Below are 17658 nucleotides of genomic sequence, written 5' to 3' on the forward strand. Positions count from 1 at the left end.
TGGGCTTGGAGGATTTAAGAATGATTTTAGAAGAAGAGAATTGTAAAGACAGATCTAGCTATGGTAAGTAATTGATCAAATAGAGGGGGATGGAAAGAGTAGCAAGATTTTTCTCAAGGCGGCAGGACTCAGTATAGGGGATTGAGGGATGTGGAGGAAGGCCTGACCACTGACCTGAGACTACTGGACAAATTGTCCCTCATGCAGGGACAACTCACACCAGAAACAAGGCCTGTGTGCAGGCAGAAGGTAAGGGGAATCTTCTACAGGGTAGCAAAACTGTCTGACCCTGCAGTTTCAGAAGCTTAGAGCTTTCTCGAAGGCCGTTATTTCTGCTTTGTCCCTCTTTCTGTTCATCTTTTTCAGGAGAGTATGGCCGAGCATACGTCAAGTAACCTAGACTAGAAGTCAGGAAATGAGGGGTGAAAATCATAGGAAAATGAGGAAATGACCAACTATATGTTTCCTAAATCTGAGGAGAGCTTTTGAGATCTGAAACCTTCCACTCTCTGGCTTTACTGAGTTATATTGGCATAGATAACTGGTAGGTGTTTACAGGATATAATGTAGTGTCTTCATGATGTAGTATCTTGTGAGATGATCATCATATAACCACACTAATCTACTTGTGTACATGTTTGTGTGTGTGTGTGTGTGTGTGTGTGTTTGTGTGTGTGTGTGTGCGCGTGTGTGTGTCCACATGGATATCCTTTTACTGTGGGTATGGTGAGGATGTTTGAGATCTATTTTATTTTCACAAGTTTCAAATATATATTACACTATTGATCCCCATACTCTGTCTTCATCCTGCCTTCTGGTACCCACAGGCTTATGCTTCTGTTCTCTAGTGCTCTGACCTTTTTTTCTAAGTCTCCCTCCCTTGTCCTTCTTCTGCCCAGTGTCACGCTGTCTGAGCTCTCTGAGTCTCTTGGACATGCTTCCATATCCCCTCCTTCCTCAGCCACATCCTCTCCACAGCATCAGTCGCCATCTGCATTCTGATGCCGCTTGCTTTATCCAGAGTTCTGACCTTTCATTTAAGCTCCAGGCTCAGAGGTTCCATTAAATCTCTGTATTTACATATCTCATGAGTACCTCAAATTCAACACTTCCTGCACGCAGCCCACATTCATATCACCTGCTCTGACCTTCTCCTCCTCTTCCTGGGTTTTTTTTTTTTTTTTTTTTTGTAACGATGACACTTTTTGAATACTTTTCTGTCCCAGCATTTTGGGTTTAGCCTTCAAATCTCTACCTCTTTTCTTTCTTTGTTTTCTTCTTTTTCTCGTTTGTTTTTTTGTTTTGTTTTGTTTTGTTTTGTTTTTATTAGGCACATGTCACCTTTGGGGTTTTTCAGCATCTTCCAAATACTTCACAGAAGTAAGCCCAACTTTCAGCTTCCTTTGCAGTGCAGATGGCTGGAGCTGACAAGGGCTTGCCCTAACGAGGTTTGAGTCTGACATCTTTGTTATTAAGAACCAGAAACATGGAGGGCGTCGACCTTGCCAATACGGCTCCTTTAGGGGTGTTTAACTTTCAGGCACCAACTGAAATTGCAAAGGGATTGCCGACACAGAGGCAGCACTGGGGCTGAACTTGTAGCAGTTGCTGAGGAACCAGATCTTGACACTCTGCAGGTGACAGCAGCGGCAAGCTTCCTTCCTCAGAACAGCTACTGTGCGGTTTGAGGTGTTGGTGGGGGAAGAGGTGGGGGCCCTTTTCCTGTGAGTTTAGACCAGACTTTGAGCCTTCATCCTTTACTGGTCTCTGAGGTTATTATTTTTAAGAAAACAGACTTTATTAAACCAGCTGGAGTCAATTCTGTTGTTTGCAGCAAGACTCTTGAGCAATTTGAGGTTATCGATCCTTCCGTGGAAGGAAATTTAGCTATATTTTGAACTGTGTGACAGGTTCAGGGAAGGATGGGATGAACAAGAAATAGGAACCGTGGGGTTGGAGAATGGTAGGACCTATCGCTAGGGTTTGCTTAATCTCTCTATTCCTAAAAATGGTTTTGTATCTTAGGAATGGAATTATTCCCAGATGGTCTAAAAAGGCAAGGCATAGAAAGGGAAAGAGAATGAGCATCTTAGCAGAACACAGTAGATGCACACAGAAGTGACAGGTGTGTTCCTGAGCACCCGACTTCCTTCGAGTCTTCATTTCATTCCAGCTCCAGTAGCTTAAGCTTTGAGTCAGAACTACTATAGTGTTCTGTGAGGTAACCTGGGGAAAAAGAGAGCCCTTAGTGGCTGAGTTAATGCTGTATCTGAGGCAATTGTGCATTATATGTGCATATGCATATTATATATGTGTGTTATAGATTATATATATATAGAATACTATATATAACACACACATAAAATATTATGAAAGAACTTCCATTTCACTAAAGTAGGCTTCTTCTACTCCACAGAATTCCTATTTACTGAGACCCTGACCCCAGGGCAGGCACTGCAACACATGCAGTGCACATCTTTAATTCTAGCACCTGGAGATGTGACCCAGGTGAACTACCAGGTCAAGGGGGGTTTGGGATATTGTGGAAATTGTCTTTCAATAAAATTAAAAAAAATAATTGACTCTGAACAGGATGAGTCCAAGCGCTTTCCCCACTAATGAATCCTTTCTAAACTAATTTATCTGGATTAATTCTACTTCTAAAATGGCATTTAATTTATTATGGATCATGTTTGGTGTTAATGTCATTGTGCATGATTTCTGGGGCCGATGGCATGGTAAACACTTCAGCAAGAATTTTCAGAGCCTCTTTTATTTAAGACTTAATCCTTATTTTCATCGAATCCATATATTGCTCTGGCTTAAAATTCAAATAGTACTATAAGCATTGGGAAAGTAGCTCCTTTGGTGATGGGAATGCTATTCGGTGACAGAGTGCTGGCCTAGCATGCACAGTGTCCTCAGTTTAGTCCCCTTGCACTGGTCAAAAAACAAATGAAATCAAAACAAAACAGTGTAACTCTCTGCCCCATGTGTTCCTACTTCAAGTGCTACTCACCTGCACCAAGTATTTTGACCCTTTGCTTTCAGTTTTATGCTCTGAGACAGGATCTCTCGGTGAAGCCCTGGCTGGCATTGAACTTACCATGTAGGCCAACCTGAGGCAACTCTCTCCCCACTAATTCTCAAGTGACGAAATGTCAGGTGCATGCCACAGTGCCTGGCCATGTTCAGCCTTTTCTAATGATAATACGTTTTTAATCTCCCAGTTTTAGCTATGCTATAACCTACTTTCAGTTTCCTGCAACGGAAGCTAAAAATTTCGTTTCCTCACCCCTCTCTTTTCCTATGATTTTGAGAGTCCCCACATCTCACACATACAGATGATTTCAATATCCAAGTGTAGTCATCTCACACTTTCTGATTAAAACCCACAGACACTTAGCATTTTGCATCCCACTCTGCATCTCAAACTTCCCCTTGACCTGGTGGTTCACCTGGTTCAGCCTCTAGGTGCTAGAATTAAAGATGAACACTGCGTGTACTGCAGGGCCTGTCTCGGGGTCAGGGTCTCAGCAAGTAGGAATTCTGTAAAGTATAAGCTTTGATGCTATTAAAAAACAAAACAAAACAAACATCAAAAGTCACTTACTTTTTAAATATCTGAATGGTAAAGAAGTAGAAGTTGCAAGTGAAAGACAATGTTATCCCTTGAGAAATAATGGACTTTGGCAACTATGTCAGTAAATGAGTACACTATACATATAAAATAAAACCACAAAACGGAAAAAACAAATTGAAGAAAAAAAAATAGAGACATGTCCCAAGTTCATGGAGAAGTAGATTCCGTACCATTCATGAGTCATTTCTCAACTCAATCTATACATTCAATGCAAGCAAAATTCCAATGAATGACTTCATGAATTCTCAAAAATTGGTTGTAATGTTATAGAGAAAAGTAAAAAAAATCTTGAATCATTTATACAATCCTGAAAAATAAGAAATTTGGAGGACTGAAGTTACCCAGCTTCAAGACTAGCAATGGGGCTGTGGAAACTCAGACAGTATGACAGTGATGGAAAAACACACACGTACGAAGCTGGGCCTGTGTGCTGCTCTAGTAGAGGACCCCAACTGTGCTCCCGGCACCTACAAAGGCAGCTCACATCCATTTGTCATTCTAGTTCCAGGGTTTCCAATGCCCTCTTCTGGTTCCCAGAGTTTCTCGAGTACATGAGAAAACACACAGCCTCACATATAAAGAGTAAATAAAATTAAAAATATATGTACAACCAATGGGTCAGAGTACAAATCCTAAAAGTAGACCCAAATAAGCACGGTTAAGTGATAGATTCTTGATGAAGTAGAAAAAGTAATGAAATGACTATTTTTTAATTTCAGTAAAAATAGATTTTTTTCATATAATAATTCCTTACCTAAAATTATCTTCCCTCTAGTTCTCTCAGTTTTTCCCCACACCCCTCCTATATGGACTAACACATAGTAATTGGACAATACAAACAAACTGAAGGAAAAGAGCCCAAGAGAAGGCACAAGACCCAGAGACCCATTCATTCACACACTACGGAATCCCATAGAATCACTAAACTGGAAGTCATAATATATACTTGGCGCAGACACTTGTAGGCTCTGTGCATACTGCCTTAGTCTCTGTGAGTTCACATGAGCTTGGTCGTGCTGATTCACAGGCCCTCGTTTTCTTGGTTTTCTCCATCTCTCTGGCTCTTACTCTCTTTCCATCTCCTCTTCTGGGGGCTTTGTTGAGCTCTGAGGTGGAGGATTTGAAGGAGACATCACATTTAGGGCCGAGAGTTCCAAGGTCTCTTACTTGCTTCATAATGTCTGACAGCCGGTCTCGATATTTGTATATTTGTATCTATATTATATTTCATCTGCTGCAGAAGGAAGCTTCTCTGATAATGGCAAAAGGTACTCTTTTCAGCAAAGGATTCCAGGCAGCTGGTCACCAATGCCTGGAACGTAAAATACTGAAGATTCTCAAAGAGGGTTGGGAGATGATGACTCAGATAGAGCTGATTGCTGCCAATCCTGGCAACCTGAGGCTAATCTTAGGAACCCACACAGTGGAAGGAGAGCCTGACTCCTGAGAGTCCTTTGTTGACTTCCACATGGACACAGTAGCATGTGTACAAATGTGCTTCCTCCCTTTCCCCCTCTTCCCTCCCCTCTCCCTTTCCTCCTCTTCCCTCCCCTCCCCCTTTCCCTCTCTTCCTCTCCCTCTCTCTTCCCCTCCCCTCCCCCTCTTTCTCCATCCCTCCTTCTCCCCTCCCCCATCCATTCCCTCTCCCTCTCTCCCTCTCTCCCTCTCTCTTGCCTGCTTTCCCTTCATTCTTACTCTCAATCTCTCGCTCTTTCTTGCTTACACCCTTGCTCTCTCACTGTCAGTCTTTTTCTCTCTAAATAAATAATTTCATCAACGTGAAACCTTTTCAAATATTCTTAGAAGATAGCATAGGTGAAACTCTACACACCTGCATGTATGGTCAAGGCTTTAAATGGAACTCCAAAGACCGCAAGCTCGGAAAGAAGTGAACATTTTTAGAGAAATTAAAATTTTCTGCTATTTGAAAGAATTGCCAGAGAGCAATTAAAATATATTTGCCAAGGTCATGTCTGATGCATTATTTATGTTAAAAAATACATAAAGAACTCATTTCAGTTGTTAAAACACCCAGAAATCTATTAATAAATGGATCAAATATCTTGACTGGCACCTGACCAAAGGGAGTAGATAAATGTCAGACAATTAAGTGAAGAGAGGCTTTGTCTCATGTGCCATTAGCGCAGCATAAAGCATAAGCAAGGACGTCACACCCTCCTCTCCCATCTGCAATCCAGAGCTCTGACAGTACCATGCACCAGCAAGGTCATGGACCAACAGGAAAGCTAGCTCGCTGTTAGAGGAAATGCAAAGTGAAACAGTGTGTTGTGGTAAATATTAAAAAACATAACCTCTTAACACCACTAGGGCCTGCACCCATAGGGCCACAAGGCACTGTGGGGTACAATACCTGAACCTTTTATCCCACACCATTGCCAGCACCTGTGGGACCTCATGGCACTGCAGGGCAGCTTTATCTCAGTGGCTCCCCTCTGCCCCCAAGTACTCCAGGCTTCACATCCCAATCCCATAGTGTGCTTGGTGTGTCCCGCCAGCACACATTTCTCTTGAATTCAATTAAGTCGCTGCATGAAAGAGCACACCACACAATAATCCCTGATTCAGTTGATAAGATATAATTTGCCCATCTAGCCAGAACAAAATCCTGTATACATATGTGCAGAGAAAAATCTTAATATCTGCCGCCATGTTCTCCCAGCTCCTTCTGCTCACTCCCGCTCCTTCTCCTCTTTCTAAAACTTTGTTCCCGCCCATCCTTCCTTCTTGTCCAATGATAGCCTTCGTTCTATCCTGTCCCTGCCTTTCCGAATAAAGATATCATCTTCAGAACAGCGTTGGTGGGTTCTTATAAAGCCACTTCTGCTTTGACTGTACATCCCTTGGTGACACACAGAACTAAAAGCCATACACAGAGGAACCTGGTCATGGATATTTACAGCAGTATTAGTGATAGTTGAATAAACTTGAGAGTAACCAAAATGTTATCCAGTAGGAAAAATGAATTTTCAAATGTTGGTTTATCTAGACAATAGAATATTATTCAGCACCAAAAATAAATAAAGTGAAGACAAAGCAAAACAGAAAACCTACAAAGGAAACTTAAATACATATTAAACAAGATTGATAGAGCAATCTGAAAAGACTGAGTAGTGTGTGATATATGCGTGGTAACTTCTGACAAAGGTAATAATGATGATAATAACCATGGAGATGGTGAAAGATGGCGGCTGGTTGCAGTTAGTGGTAAGTAAGCGTGACTAGGCAGACATTGATGTATGCTTAAGGTTGGGGAAACCATTCTGAATTGGTGGCTGCCTGTCATTACACATCTTCCTCATACATACAGACACCTTTGATTCCAGGACTGAAGCCTGATGTGAGCTGAAGACTTTGAACAATAATGTGTGCCAGTGTATGCCTCTCAATCTTAGCAAAAGTTCCACTCTGGAATGCTGGTAGTAGTGGAAACTGTATATGAGGTGGACCAGACCCATGGGTTGCCTTTACCTTTGGCTCTGTGTTGCAAGCTGCTTTGTAAAGTAAAGTCTGCTAAAACAAACTCCCAAAATCAAAACAAAGCAATGTGCCTTGGTTGTCCCTTGTTTATCCAACTAGACCATATTTTACTTGTTTGGAAGGACTGCAGAGTGTCTCTAGGGCATTGCATTGCTGGGTTGAAGCTCTTCTGTTGAGCTTTGTCTCTGACCCTAGACAGCATTTCTCTGTGGCTCCTGCTTTCTTTGCTCACTCCTGTGTGACTTCTTATTAGGTAGTCATTTTATTCTAGAACACAGTCCAAACTTCTTATTTTTCTTCCCTCCATCCCATTGTCTTCTCTTTACACTTATACAGAACGTTCTTCAGCTGCATCTTCCCGTTGACTTTAAAAGGATTTCTTCTATGACATTCAGTGTTTCAAAAATCCTTTTGTTAGTCCGTTCATTATCACAATTGTCAGTATTTCTTCATTGTTGCAACTTCTGTCTAAACGTCTTGTTGACTGACTATATTTTTCTTTTACCCTATGCCTTGTCTCTTTCTTTTAAGTACCCTTTCCTTTTCCCGTTGCTGTAGTAAAATTCCCCCAATGAAATTAATTCAGGGAACAAAGGGTTAATTTGGGCTCACAGTTTGAAAGTACAGTCATCACATCAGGAGAGACACAGTCAGGCAGCTGTTCACAGTGCATCCACATTAAGGATCCCAGCCCAGGGATTGGGGTCTGATCTTCCTGCCTTAGTTAACTTAATCAAAATAACCTCCCACAGGCATGGCCAGATGCCCATATCCCCGTGGTTCTATCTTGAAGCCTTCAGAGTACTCTCTAGTCTTAAATGTCTTACTCACACATTAAATACATATATTTCAAATGGTGGTAGATTATATATGTGGGGGAAAAGTAATACGCAGGTTACAGAATGTAATGAGCATGGATGGTTCATTGATAGGGTCCTCTTTGAGGTTATATCTGTGGACATATCGGGATGATTCTTGTAGTGAGAGTTGAAAGAGGCCCCTCACTGCTTGACTTGGATCACAGAGCACAGTTAGAGGTTATTCATCTGCCCTCATGGCTTCTGGAGCTTGTTTCTGTTAGAACTGTTCTTGTAACTTGTCACTGTATATTTGTAATTGAATCTCCACTTTCAGGACTTCAGGTAGCAGCTCAACACATAGAACCTCTTCATATTCGATCTGTCACTGTAAACATGTATGTCATCATTGTTGAAGCCTTGAATTAGAACGGAGATCTTCACATCCACCACTGGCTTTGGAGTCTGAGAGAAGATGGAGGATTTTAGATGCATTTTTGTTTGAGATGCATTTGTTTGCAATTTTTTTTGTTCAGTTCGGTTTTATTTTTGTTTTGGTTAGGTTTGTTTTTTTGGACATGGACACTCATATAGCACAGACCTTAGGGTTAAATTTGTGTAGATCAACATGTCCTGAGATATTTATCCTCACCTTTGCCTTCTAAACACCCTGAGAAGGTCCTAATGATCAGAAATCAGGTGGTACCTTAGGTCTGTTTGCTACACAAGTATCAGCAACTCATCTGTTATCACTTCTTACAGACTCTTGGTCATTTCTTTCTTTATGGCACTGTAGCTTTGAGATGAATCATCAGGAAGCATCTATAAAATTTTATTTTTTATGACTATGAAAGGAACAATATCTCAGCTAACTTAGCTGGATCCTACCAGCCATGAGCATGGGACTCTTTTTGGTGCCTTGGGGCAAAGGTCAATGCTTAGCAACAGTACTGTAAAACAGCTTCATGTACCAGATGGAGGCAGTACATGCGTGTTGGGCAACAAGGGTAAGAAGCAAAGCAGAGTGTTGGATCAGGGTGATTTTACGGTTTTTCGACAGGAGAGACGTCTGAGGGCCCCAGCTATGCTGCGCATCCTCTGAGAGTTTGACCATGAACAAATGACATGAGCTCTGAAAGTAGACATTTTCTTTACTGTCACTCCAGCTCTGTCCCCTGGAGTCTCTTGGTTCGACTCATTTCTCTTGAGCTTCAATCACTCTTAAAGATTTCCTGCCAGTCTTTTTAGGAGACTGACATTTTCTGCAGTTCCGCATGCAAGGTCCCTGAGGCACCTCTATGGCAGTAGCCCAGGAGTTTAATGACTTAAACCCTCATCCAGCACTGGGAGTCTTCCACCTGACATGTCTGCCCTGGGGCCCTCTGTCTTAGCCTAAGACAATTGGTCAGCTTGCAAGATCCCAACCTTTCTCCTCCACTTTTCCTCATATTTTCATCTTCTGTCTTTTGAAAACATAGTTTTGAAAAAAAATACCCATCCACCTTCTTTTCCCAGTTCCCAACACAAGCCCTCACCTCCCATCCCAGGCTAATCTGCTATTCCTTGTGAAATATCACTACTTTGAACCTTGTCTATCACTTTTCTATTAGTAGCTGACTTTAACTCAATGATTACTCTCACATGGTTTTGTTATAAGTTCTTGATTCAGTAGCATGGCATTATAACAGTGGCCATTTAATGGAGATGTTCACCTTTTCCCCATTTTACACTTGAGGATATGGACATATTAGAAGGTTGTAATTTACCAGATGTCACACAGCCAATAAATGGCAGAGCCAGGATTTGAGTCTGTGTCTGTCTAGCTGTATAGCTGTCAGCCGTAGGCAGCAAGTGAACACTGTTGGAACTCCTTGAAGAATTGAGAAATCTTGGCACAAGAAAGGTGGGCGTCTGTCCCTCACAGCAGATGTCAGATGCAGGAAATGGGAGAGTGGGCTTCCTTTGTTTCAGAAGGTGTGCTCCAGAGGAATCCTCCTCAGGCTCATTCACAGGAGCAGTTTTCCTTTTGTTCTTCTATACCACAGCTTGCCCGCCCCCTTCTAGATCATTCTCATCAGCATGAAACAAAGTCTGATGCCTCCCATGTTAGAAAAGCAAGCAAGTACAAGTGTCTTTCTCCATTTCCTTCCCCACCTCCCACCCTGTCTTCTGTCACATTTCTCTGACACTTTTACAGCAAGAGCTGTAAAACTTCCACCCCGCATTCCTTGTTGCTCTTTTTGTTACCAATAACTCCACATGGCTAAACCCCTGGCACATCTGTAATCCTCACCTTAGGTAGCATTACAACAAAACAAACAAAGGAGACACAGTTGGTTCTATTTTAACTTTAAGAGTGATCTTCTTTTCTTAGCTTCTGAAACGTGTGTTCTCCTTTGCTATAATCCCTCAACTGCCACTTCCTAAAGAGGACGCTCGGTCTGCTGTTGGCGGTGGCCCGTGAGCTAGCTTTGAATTCTTGTTTCTCTCTCAGCAGTTCTTCTGATTGATTTACTCATGCTGAGTTCACCCAGGTCTATGCCATACCAGTAGACACACAGGCCAAAATATGACGTCCCGGTAGGGCACAAGTCCCTACTTAGTGGTAAACCACGTCAAATGATCTTGATAATTTGTGCTTGATGTTTGCCTGGTAACACTAACTTGAAGATAGCTGATGCCCAGGCCTAAGGACCACCAAGGGCAACACTAACCAGGGTTACACCCGAGTCTCACGGGCAGAGAAAACTCTGTAATGTGAGTAGGGGGTGTCCTTTGCCTACTTCCAGGCTGGTGACTTGAAGCTGTTGTACTAAAGCCTGTAGGCAGTTGTTTAATTCCATTGCGTGTTGGGAGGCTTTTCCTGTGAAGTGGGGCTCGGGTCTAAAAGGCTTTTCTTTCTGTTTGTTGCTACTTCCCACTGCAGTAAGCAGAATTCTGAGCTAGATTTGGGTCCTATCACCTGTGGGTGGAGACCTTTTTGCTCATCCTTCTGTCCAACCCAGATCCAAGGAGGAGAACTAAAGGAAGTGAGCAGACTGGCTTCCACAGTTCCAGTCAGTCTAACCCATAGTCTAGTCTAAGGGCTTATAGAATTCTTCCAGGGAGTGATATTTCACTGTGCTAGCATGGTACTGAGTTTAAAGTCTAAGGCTTGGGATGAGTTATTTCTCCTCCTCCTCTTCCTCCTCCTCCTCCTCCTCCTCCTCTTCCTCTTCCTCCTCCTCTTCCTCCTCCTCTTCCTCCTCCTCTTCTTCTTCCTCCCCTCCTTCCTCCTCTTCCTCCTCTTCTTCCTCTTCCTCCTCCCCCTTCCTTCTCCCCCTCCTCCTCCTACTATTCTTCTTCTTCCTCTTCTTCTTCTTCTTCTTCTTCTTCTTCTTCTTCTTCTTCTTCTTCTTCTTCTTCTTCTTCTTCTTCTTCTTCTTCTTCTTCTTCTTCCTCCCTCCTCCCTCCTCCTTCTCCTTCTCCTCCTCCTCATCCTCCTTCTCTTTCTTCTCTCCCCCCTCCACTTTGTGAACTTGGAGGAGTGTCAACATGGACAAATCTTTCCCTTCCATTTCTTCATTGTGTCTTTTCTTACTATCCAATGAAACCAAGACACAAAGGTCTCTCACATGGCTTCTTTAGGTATTAGAAGGGCAGGTTGGGCTCTGTACAGCCAGTTAAAATTTGTGTGCCTGTGGTAAGATGGCTGCTAGGGGACCTTATTTAGCTGCCATCTTGTTCTGTGATCTTTCAACTGGGCTTCTCAGTCAAACCAAAGGTACCCTGAAAACAGCCCAGAAGATGCCTAGAGCTGTGTTTTTAGTTAGAGAAGCTTTGCTTACTCAGTCAGTGAATGTTTGTTGAATAGTTGTTGTATCACAGATGGTATTTTCAGAACTAGGACTGCAGAAAAGAACAATGGAGTCCTTGCCCACAAACTACTTTCACTCTAGCACAGAATGTGAACCAAAACACAAACAAAAACTACTGGATTGCTAAGTAGACAAGTAGAGAGGTCCTGGAAAGTTTGTGGTAACAGAGGAACAGGGTCAGCTCTAGTTTTATAAAATACATGCAGGGAAAGTCAAACAGAAACCTACAGAGAGGTTGGGTTTCAGTTATTCTGACACACTGTGAAGAGAGATAAATGGTTTTGACAGGGGAAAATGATGGCAATTTGTGATGTTATTATTAATATTTCGAGTTACAAATGAGCATGTAAGGAATGGTTGTTGTGAAATAACAGTAACGTTAGAATTTTGTTGTTTTGTTTTGTGGTTTGTTTTGTTTTTAATCCAAAGGTATCATTGCACATTCTGTGAATAATACAAAGGCAGTTGGCAAAAGAGAGAGCAGAGGGCTTGGATTCAGAAGACTTGAGGTCAGGCCATCTAGTCATCCTTTATAAGCTGTGTGGCATCAAGTAAGTGATTCTGCCTCGAATCCCAATTTAACCTACAACTGCTACGGAGCTGGTGTTTTCCAGGTATGCCATACAGGACAACTTCATGTCCTGGTAACACACCTCCTAGATAGAAAGTCATTCTTGCCAATATGTTCTTTTTCCGTCCCATCTCTCAGACTCCCTGTGCAAGCACTTTGAATATACACTGTGCGCGGTATAGCATGTGCTCTCAGATTGCAGCTGCCACTCTTGATGGCCATGAAGCTGCCAATCAGATCGGAGTGCATTTCCTTCGAGTATCTCCACTCTCTAACCAACCCCTCACTGGTTGTGTTTCATGGTGCTTTCAGTTGAACCCCAAGCTTCCTGTATAGTAGTCAAGGGCTCTACTGCCAAGATTCATTTTGGTCCCAACAAATACTTTACAACTTTTTAAGCAGACTTACTATGTAGTAAAATTGTATGTAAATAAGATAATCACCTTCAGAGAAATTGGTGTTTTAATTTTTCGTATAAAATGTGATTGAATGTGACTGTTTTTATTGAAGAAGGGTGTAGGAAGATTCAAATTTCACACAGACCAGTAGAACACAGGCTGAGGTGGTTAGCGCATTGCACATGCTAAGCCAGAGGAGACTTCCTTCCTCCCTGGTATCAAAAGGACTGGTGCCCTGGTGCAGATTTATCCCAATGCTATTTCAGGTGTATTTCTTAAGTTGGAAAAGATGCTTATGGTAGTTTTGAGCTTTGAGTATGAGCACCACCCATGTAAACAGAGCCACTCTGATCTTTTCTTTACCTGCCCAGTTTTTACCAGGGCAGTGATAAGGTGTCATTAATAACTCTACAGAGCTCATTGACATTGCCCGCACTGATGGGAAACCTCCGGGTCTTTGGCCAGTTGCTTTGCTCTTATGATCCACATCTTAGCCATATGTCTTCTACATTATTCTCTCAAAAGTAACATTATTAGCAATGTCAATGATATTCTCCTACATTGTCATCACATACTGAGGCACGTTGCTTGCCCATCTCCTTTCACTGCTTTTCACCTAGACAGCTGATAATTTCTCACAGATATGTGTTTTTTTCATGTATTCTGCAAAGAAGGTGTTTATTAATTATGGACACTCAAGGTGGTACAGTCCCAGCTTGGACCTTCTAAGTTGATGTTTGCATTATTTGTATTTTGATGAAGAAATTTAGAATATGCATTCAATGAAATGGAATACAATCTCACCTCTCTAACATGTCCTTTATGTACATTGTTCAGGAAGTTTTTCTTTTTTCTCAATGTAAAGTGAAGAAAACAATTCCAGTGTTTCTCAATTGTATTGCTATTCCTATTTAGGTATTTTATCTGGGTGAGTATTTACTTTTCTGTGATTTAAGGCAAAGATCAATAATCATTCCTCACATAGTTTTTGAATACTTTTCATTGCTTGTCATTCTTTCTTACAGATTTATTCATGTTGTTTCTGTGACACGTTTCTTTGTATGTGTGGTTTTGATTTAACTCTGACATTTTTCTGCTTTAATATCTGATTTTCTTAATTATTACATCTTTATAATAAGATGTAATATAAGTATTATATAATATAATATAAGTAATATAAGTATAATATAAGATGCCTATAAGTATTTATAGGCAGTAAGCATAATGTTTCTTGGTGAATATTTTTTAATCATTTTGTATATCTTTGTCCTTATCTTTTCACGAACTTTAGAATGATCCTTAGACATTTTCTCTGAGATTTTGCATGTAGTTTGTATATTAATTGACAAAGCTGACATCTTCATTTTATTGAATGTTCCCATTCAGAATATCACATACATCCTAAATTAATAGAGAGATAAGCTAAAGAACAGGGGAAAGAATCCGTAAATAGACAAACTCAGATATGGGAAAGTGAATTTTTGGCAGAAGAAGAAGTCATAGTCTTTTCCATGTGATCATGGAAGAATGTTTGCTATTGGAACAAGAGGATCTTTTTATATTTTTATACCATATACAAAAGAATCCAGAATAGGTCATAGATATACAAGTTAAACCTTTAAAATCTCTAGAGAAGAGCTCAGGAGTTAGCTCTTCTGATCTTGATTGGAAAAGAGGGGACACCCAAAATGTGGTCTTCAAGCCAATGAACTGGTAAATGTATTTTGAGAATATATATGTTAAGGTTTTAAATTGTATGTCTGAAGTATACATACTATGTCACATACCCTATGCTTTAGAGGGGACAGGAACATAGACCCTAAGAATCCCTAGGTTATCACATGCCCTTTGAAAGAATCCTTTCCTGGCACTAGTGACCATCTTGCATAGTGATTCACCTTTCATGTTTCACCTAAGGCTCTCTTCCTGCTCTGTCATCTTGGGTATTTCCTGTTACCTATTCACCCTGTGTATCCTGAGTGGAGACTTACATAGAATGCTGTAATCTTACAGTCGAGGTTTCTTTTTAGGCTGATCCTGAGTCTGGGAGATGGAGAGTGACTTTCGGGAAATGCTGTTGTTGACCGGCCTGGACCACATCACGGAGGAGGAACTGAAACGGTTCAAGTACTTGGCCCTGACTGAGTTTAACATTCCCAGGAAGACACTGAACATTGCAGACAGGACGGAGTTAGCTGACCAACTAATTCAAAGTGCAGGAGCAGCATCTGCGGTGGCGAAAGCCATTAGTATTTTTCAGAAGTTGAATTATATGGATATTGCAAAGGCTCTTGAAGAGAAAAAGAAAGAAGGTGTGTAGAGTGCCCCCTCCCCCAATGAGATGAGAGAAATGAAGCCCTTGTACACTGCATGGTAGGAAATTAATTTGCTTAATCACCAGGCCCTTCACCTCCCTGCTCGGGAGTCACTAAACAGCATGTTACAAATTCCTTAGCCAGTAGTGAGGGCTGCCACCGTTGTCTCTTTCTCCACCAAACTATTGGTAGAAACTGTGGAAATGGGATGTCGGTGTTAATGTCCAAGGTCTCATTACACAGTAGTTAAGGTTTTCACACTTTGCTGAAGGCCTGTCTGTAACATTAAGAAAGCACATCCTTGAACAGACAAACCAGAGACTCCTTTAACTTTGCCATGGATTATCCACTTCTGTACTGAGCCATCCTGCCATGGTCCCAGTCAGTATTTTTTTTAGGAAGCCTTTGTGCTTCTACTCCATGGAATTTTTATTCCCTTATTTATCTCCAGTATAGATGCCGTTACAAATTTTCAGGACACAAAGCACGTGTTTGCATTCAATAAGCCACTTCCGGATTTCCACAGAATCATACGCAGGTTGTTAAGTTCCCAGTCGCTCCCTAAGAACAAGTGGTGTTTCCTTTGTGTTCAAATGACTAATAAGAGCCAACAAAAGAATACTTCATCAAGGGAATCCTTAAAATGAGAGATTCCAAAGGCAGTAGTTTAGGGACACTGTAATACAGAAGCTGCAAAATGTTACCTGATGGCAGAGTTGATGTGTGTGATGCAGGAGGAGAGGCTTGGCTTCCCGAGGGTTATTTCTACACCATTGAAGTGATGAAGTAAGGGCAAAATCACATACAGATGTGAGATGTTATATGACTTTGAGGAACTTAGAGCGAGGCCTGATTAATGATCATTTTAAGGGTGGCTGACATCGGATGGAAAGTGTAGTTCTTACATTTGACCACATGGTGACAGTAAGAGCACACCATTGCTCCCAGTCACTTCTGTTCATCTACTGGCAACCCAACTGAATAATTCTGATAGCATCGTTTAGTTCCCCCCCTCCCCCCAATTACTTTTTATTTGTTTTTTTTTTTTCTGGATAAGATGATATAAAACACCGTTACTTAAAAATTTCCTTCAGTTTACTGTTGTAATGATGGTGGAATTTTGATTAGCTCAAAATGATCTACTTTGAGACGTGGTTGAAAACTCAGGGGTGAGTGCTGATCTAGAAGTCAGTTTAGTTTCTTTGCAGCTTAGAAGCACTGCCTGAAGTCATCTGCAAGCTTGCCTCAACCACCGCCGTGTCAGTGATGCCAGTGGCTGTTATGGTAGAGCACTGATCTCTGGGCTATTTCCGAGAAGTTTCACCTCGTATTTATTCTAGTAAATGTTCAGCATGTCATGACCTTGCCTCATGAAAAGTGGGGGCTATCTGAACAACTTAAACAATGTCATCAAAGAATGATAACAGGCTTGAGCAAGAGAATGGGTAAGAAAATTATGAGGACAAATAAGTATGACAAAGTCAAGCAAATCTAAGCAAATTCTCTAATTATAATGATCTTAGATAGGTGAAAAGTATGCATCGAATTATTTGATAAAATGAGAGGTATCTAGCGGAAGATGACAGTTTTCCAAATGCTTCCTCACAAAACTGTGAATGACCTTTATAAAAAGGTCAGTGTGATTGATAGGTTGGAATAGCATGACATGTTTATTCCCTTGAGCTTCCTTAACTCTTTCTCCTCTCCTGTGCTGTCAATATAGATTAGATATTCTTATGTGCACATTTATCAAAAAAATAAAGAAAAAATTTATAGAACTAACCATTAGAAGATCAGTTGAACTTCTTGCAAACATATTTAATCATTTTGGTGTTAGTTATACACCATCATCATATCCTAAGTTTATGTACCATAACCGCACAACAGAGTTAGAAATGGGACAAAAATATCTAGTAAGTTTATAGTTTTGCATTGGGTTTCATTCAGAGCTTTCTTGGGCACATGCGATTCACAGACCAAAGATTAGACATACCTACAAGAACAAATGTCTCTATAGGATTCCTGAGCAAGACTCAAATCCTTTCTGTTGTCTGAAATAGAGTGACAGAATAGTTATTATGTGACCACTGTTAGCCATATACATTAAATTATTTGATTTCTAACAAAATTAAATCTGTGCACATTCTGGAATGGTTCAGATTCTGTGAGAAACCACATCTAAAGAGGTTCTTATCACACCTTTACCTATAAGTTCCTTAAGTAATTGAACACCGACCATATTAAGAGATGGTCACTTAAAAATCAGGACAAGAAGTTTCTTTTCGGAATAAAATAAAGGGTTAGTGTCTGCACATTTGAGGAAGAGAAAGCAGTAACTTATTCTTAGTCCTTGTTCTATTTCTTCTTCATTCTCTCTTCACTCACCTACCACCCTATTCTTTAACCCAGGCTGCGCTTTGCATATGTTGGCTAGTATCAATTACAAGGAGATACCTTGTTTCAGGCTCTCCGATTGGACCGGGTGGCTGCTTGTATTCTGTGGTCAAATAAAAATATTAACTACATTGTATGGTTTAATAAGATCACTAACTGGACTTAGCAGTGAGGTGGAGCTGCTG

General features: G+C 41.1%; 1 protein-coding gene across 30 annotated transcripts in view; it reads left to right on the forward strand.

Moving 5' to 3' along the window:
* Nucleotides 1–17658, forward strand: part of Aim2 (absent in melanoma 2) — a 41831-nt gene that overhangs the window by 18070 nt on the left and 6103 nt on the right. For 11 of the 30 annotated variants that reach the window (XM_087580997.1, XM_087580992.1, XM_087580994.1 and 8 more), the window contains 2 exons: nucleotides 12225–12409; nucleotides 14795–15076. The exons of 3 other annotated variants lie outside the window; for them this stretch is intronic. In XM_087580997.1, the coding sequence (XP_087437123.1) occupies nucleotides 14815–15076 (262 nt within the window). In that variant the 5' untranslated portion in view covers nucleotides 12225–12409; nucleotides 14795–14814. Of the gene's footprint in view, nucleotides 1–366; nucleotides 545–12224; nucleotides 12410–14794; nucleotides 15077–17658 lie in introns of all 30 variants that reach the window. 16 more of the 30 variants (XM_087581003.1, XM_087581004.1, XM_087581005.1 and 13 more) reach the window with 4 other exon arrangements.

The sequence above is a fragment of the Rattus norvegicus genome, chromosome 13, assembly GCF_021556685.1.
Source record: "Rattus norvegicus strain SHRSP/BbbUtx chromosome 13, alternate assembly SHRSP_T2T, whole genome shotgun sequence".
NCBI classification, from domain to species: domain Eukaryota; kingdom Metazoa; phylum Chordata; class Mammalia; order Rodentia; family Muridae; genus Rattus; species Rattus norvegicus.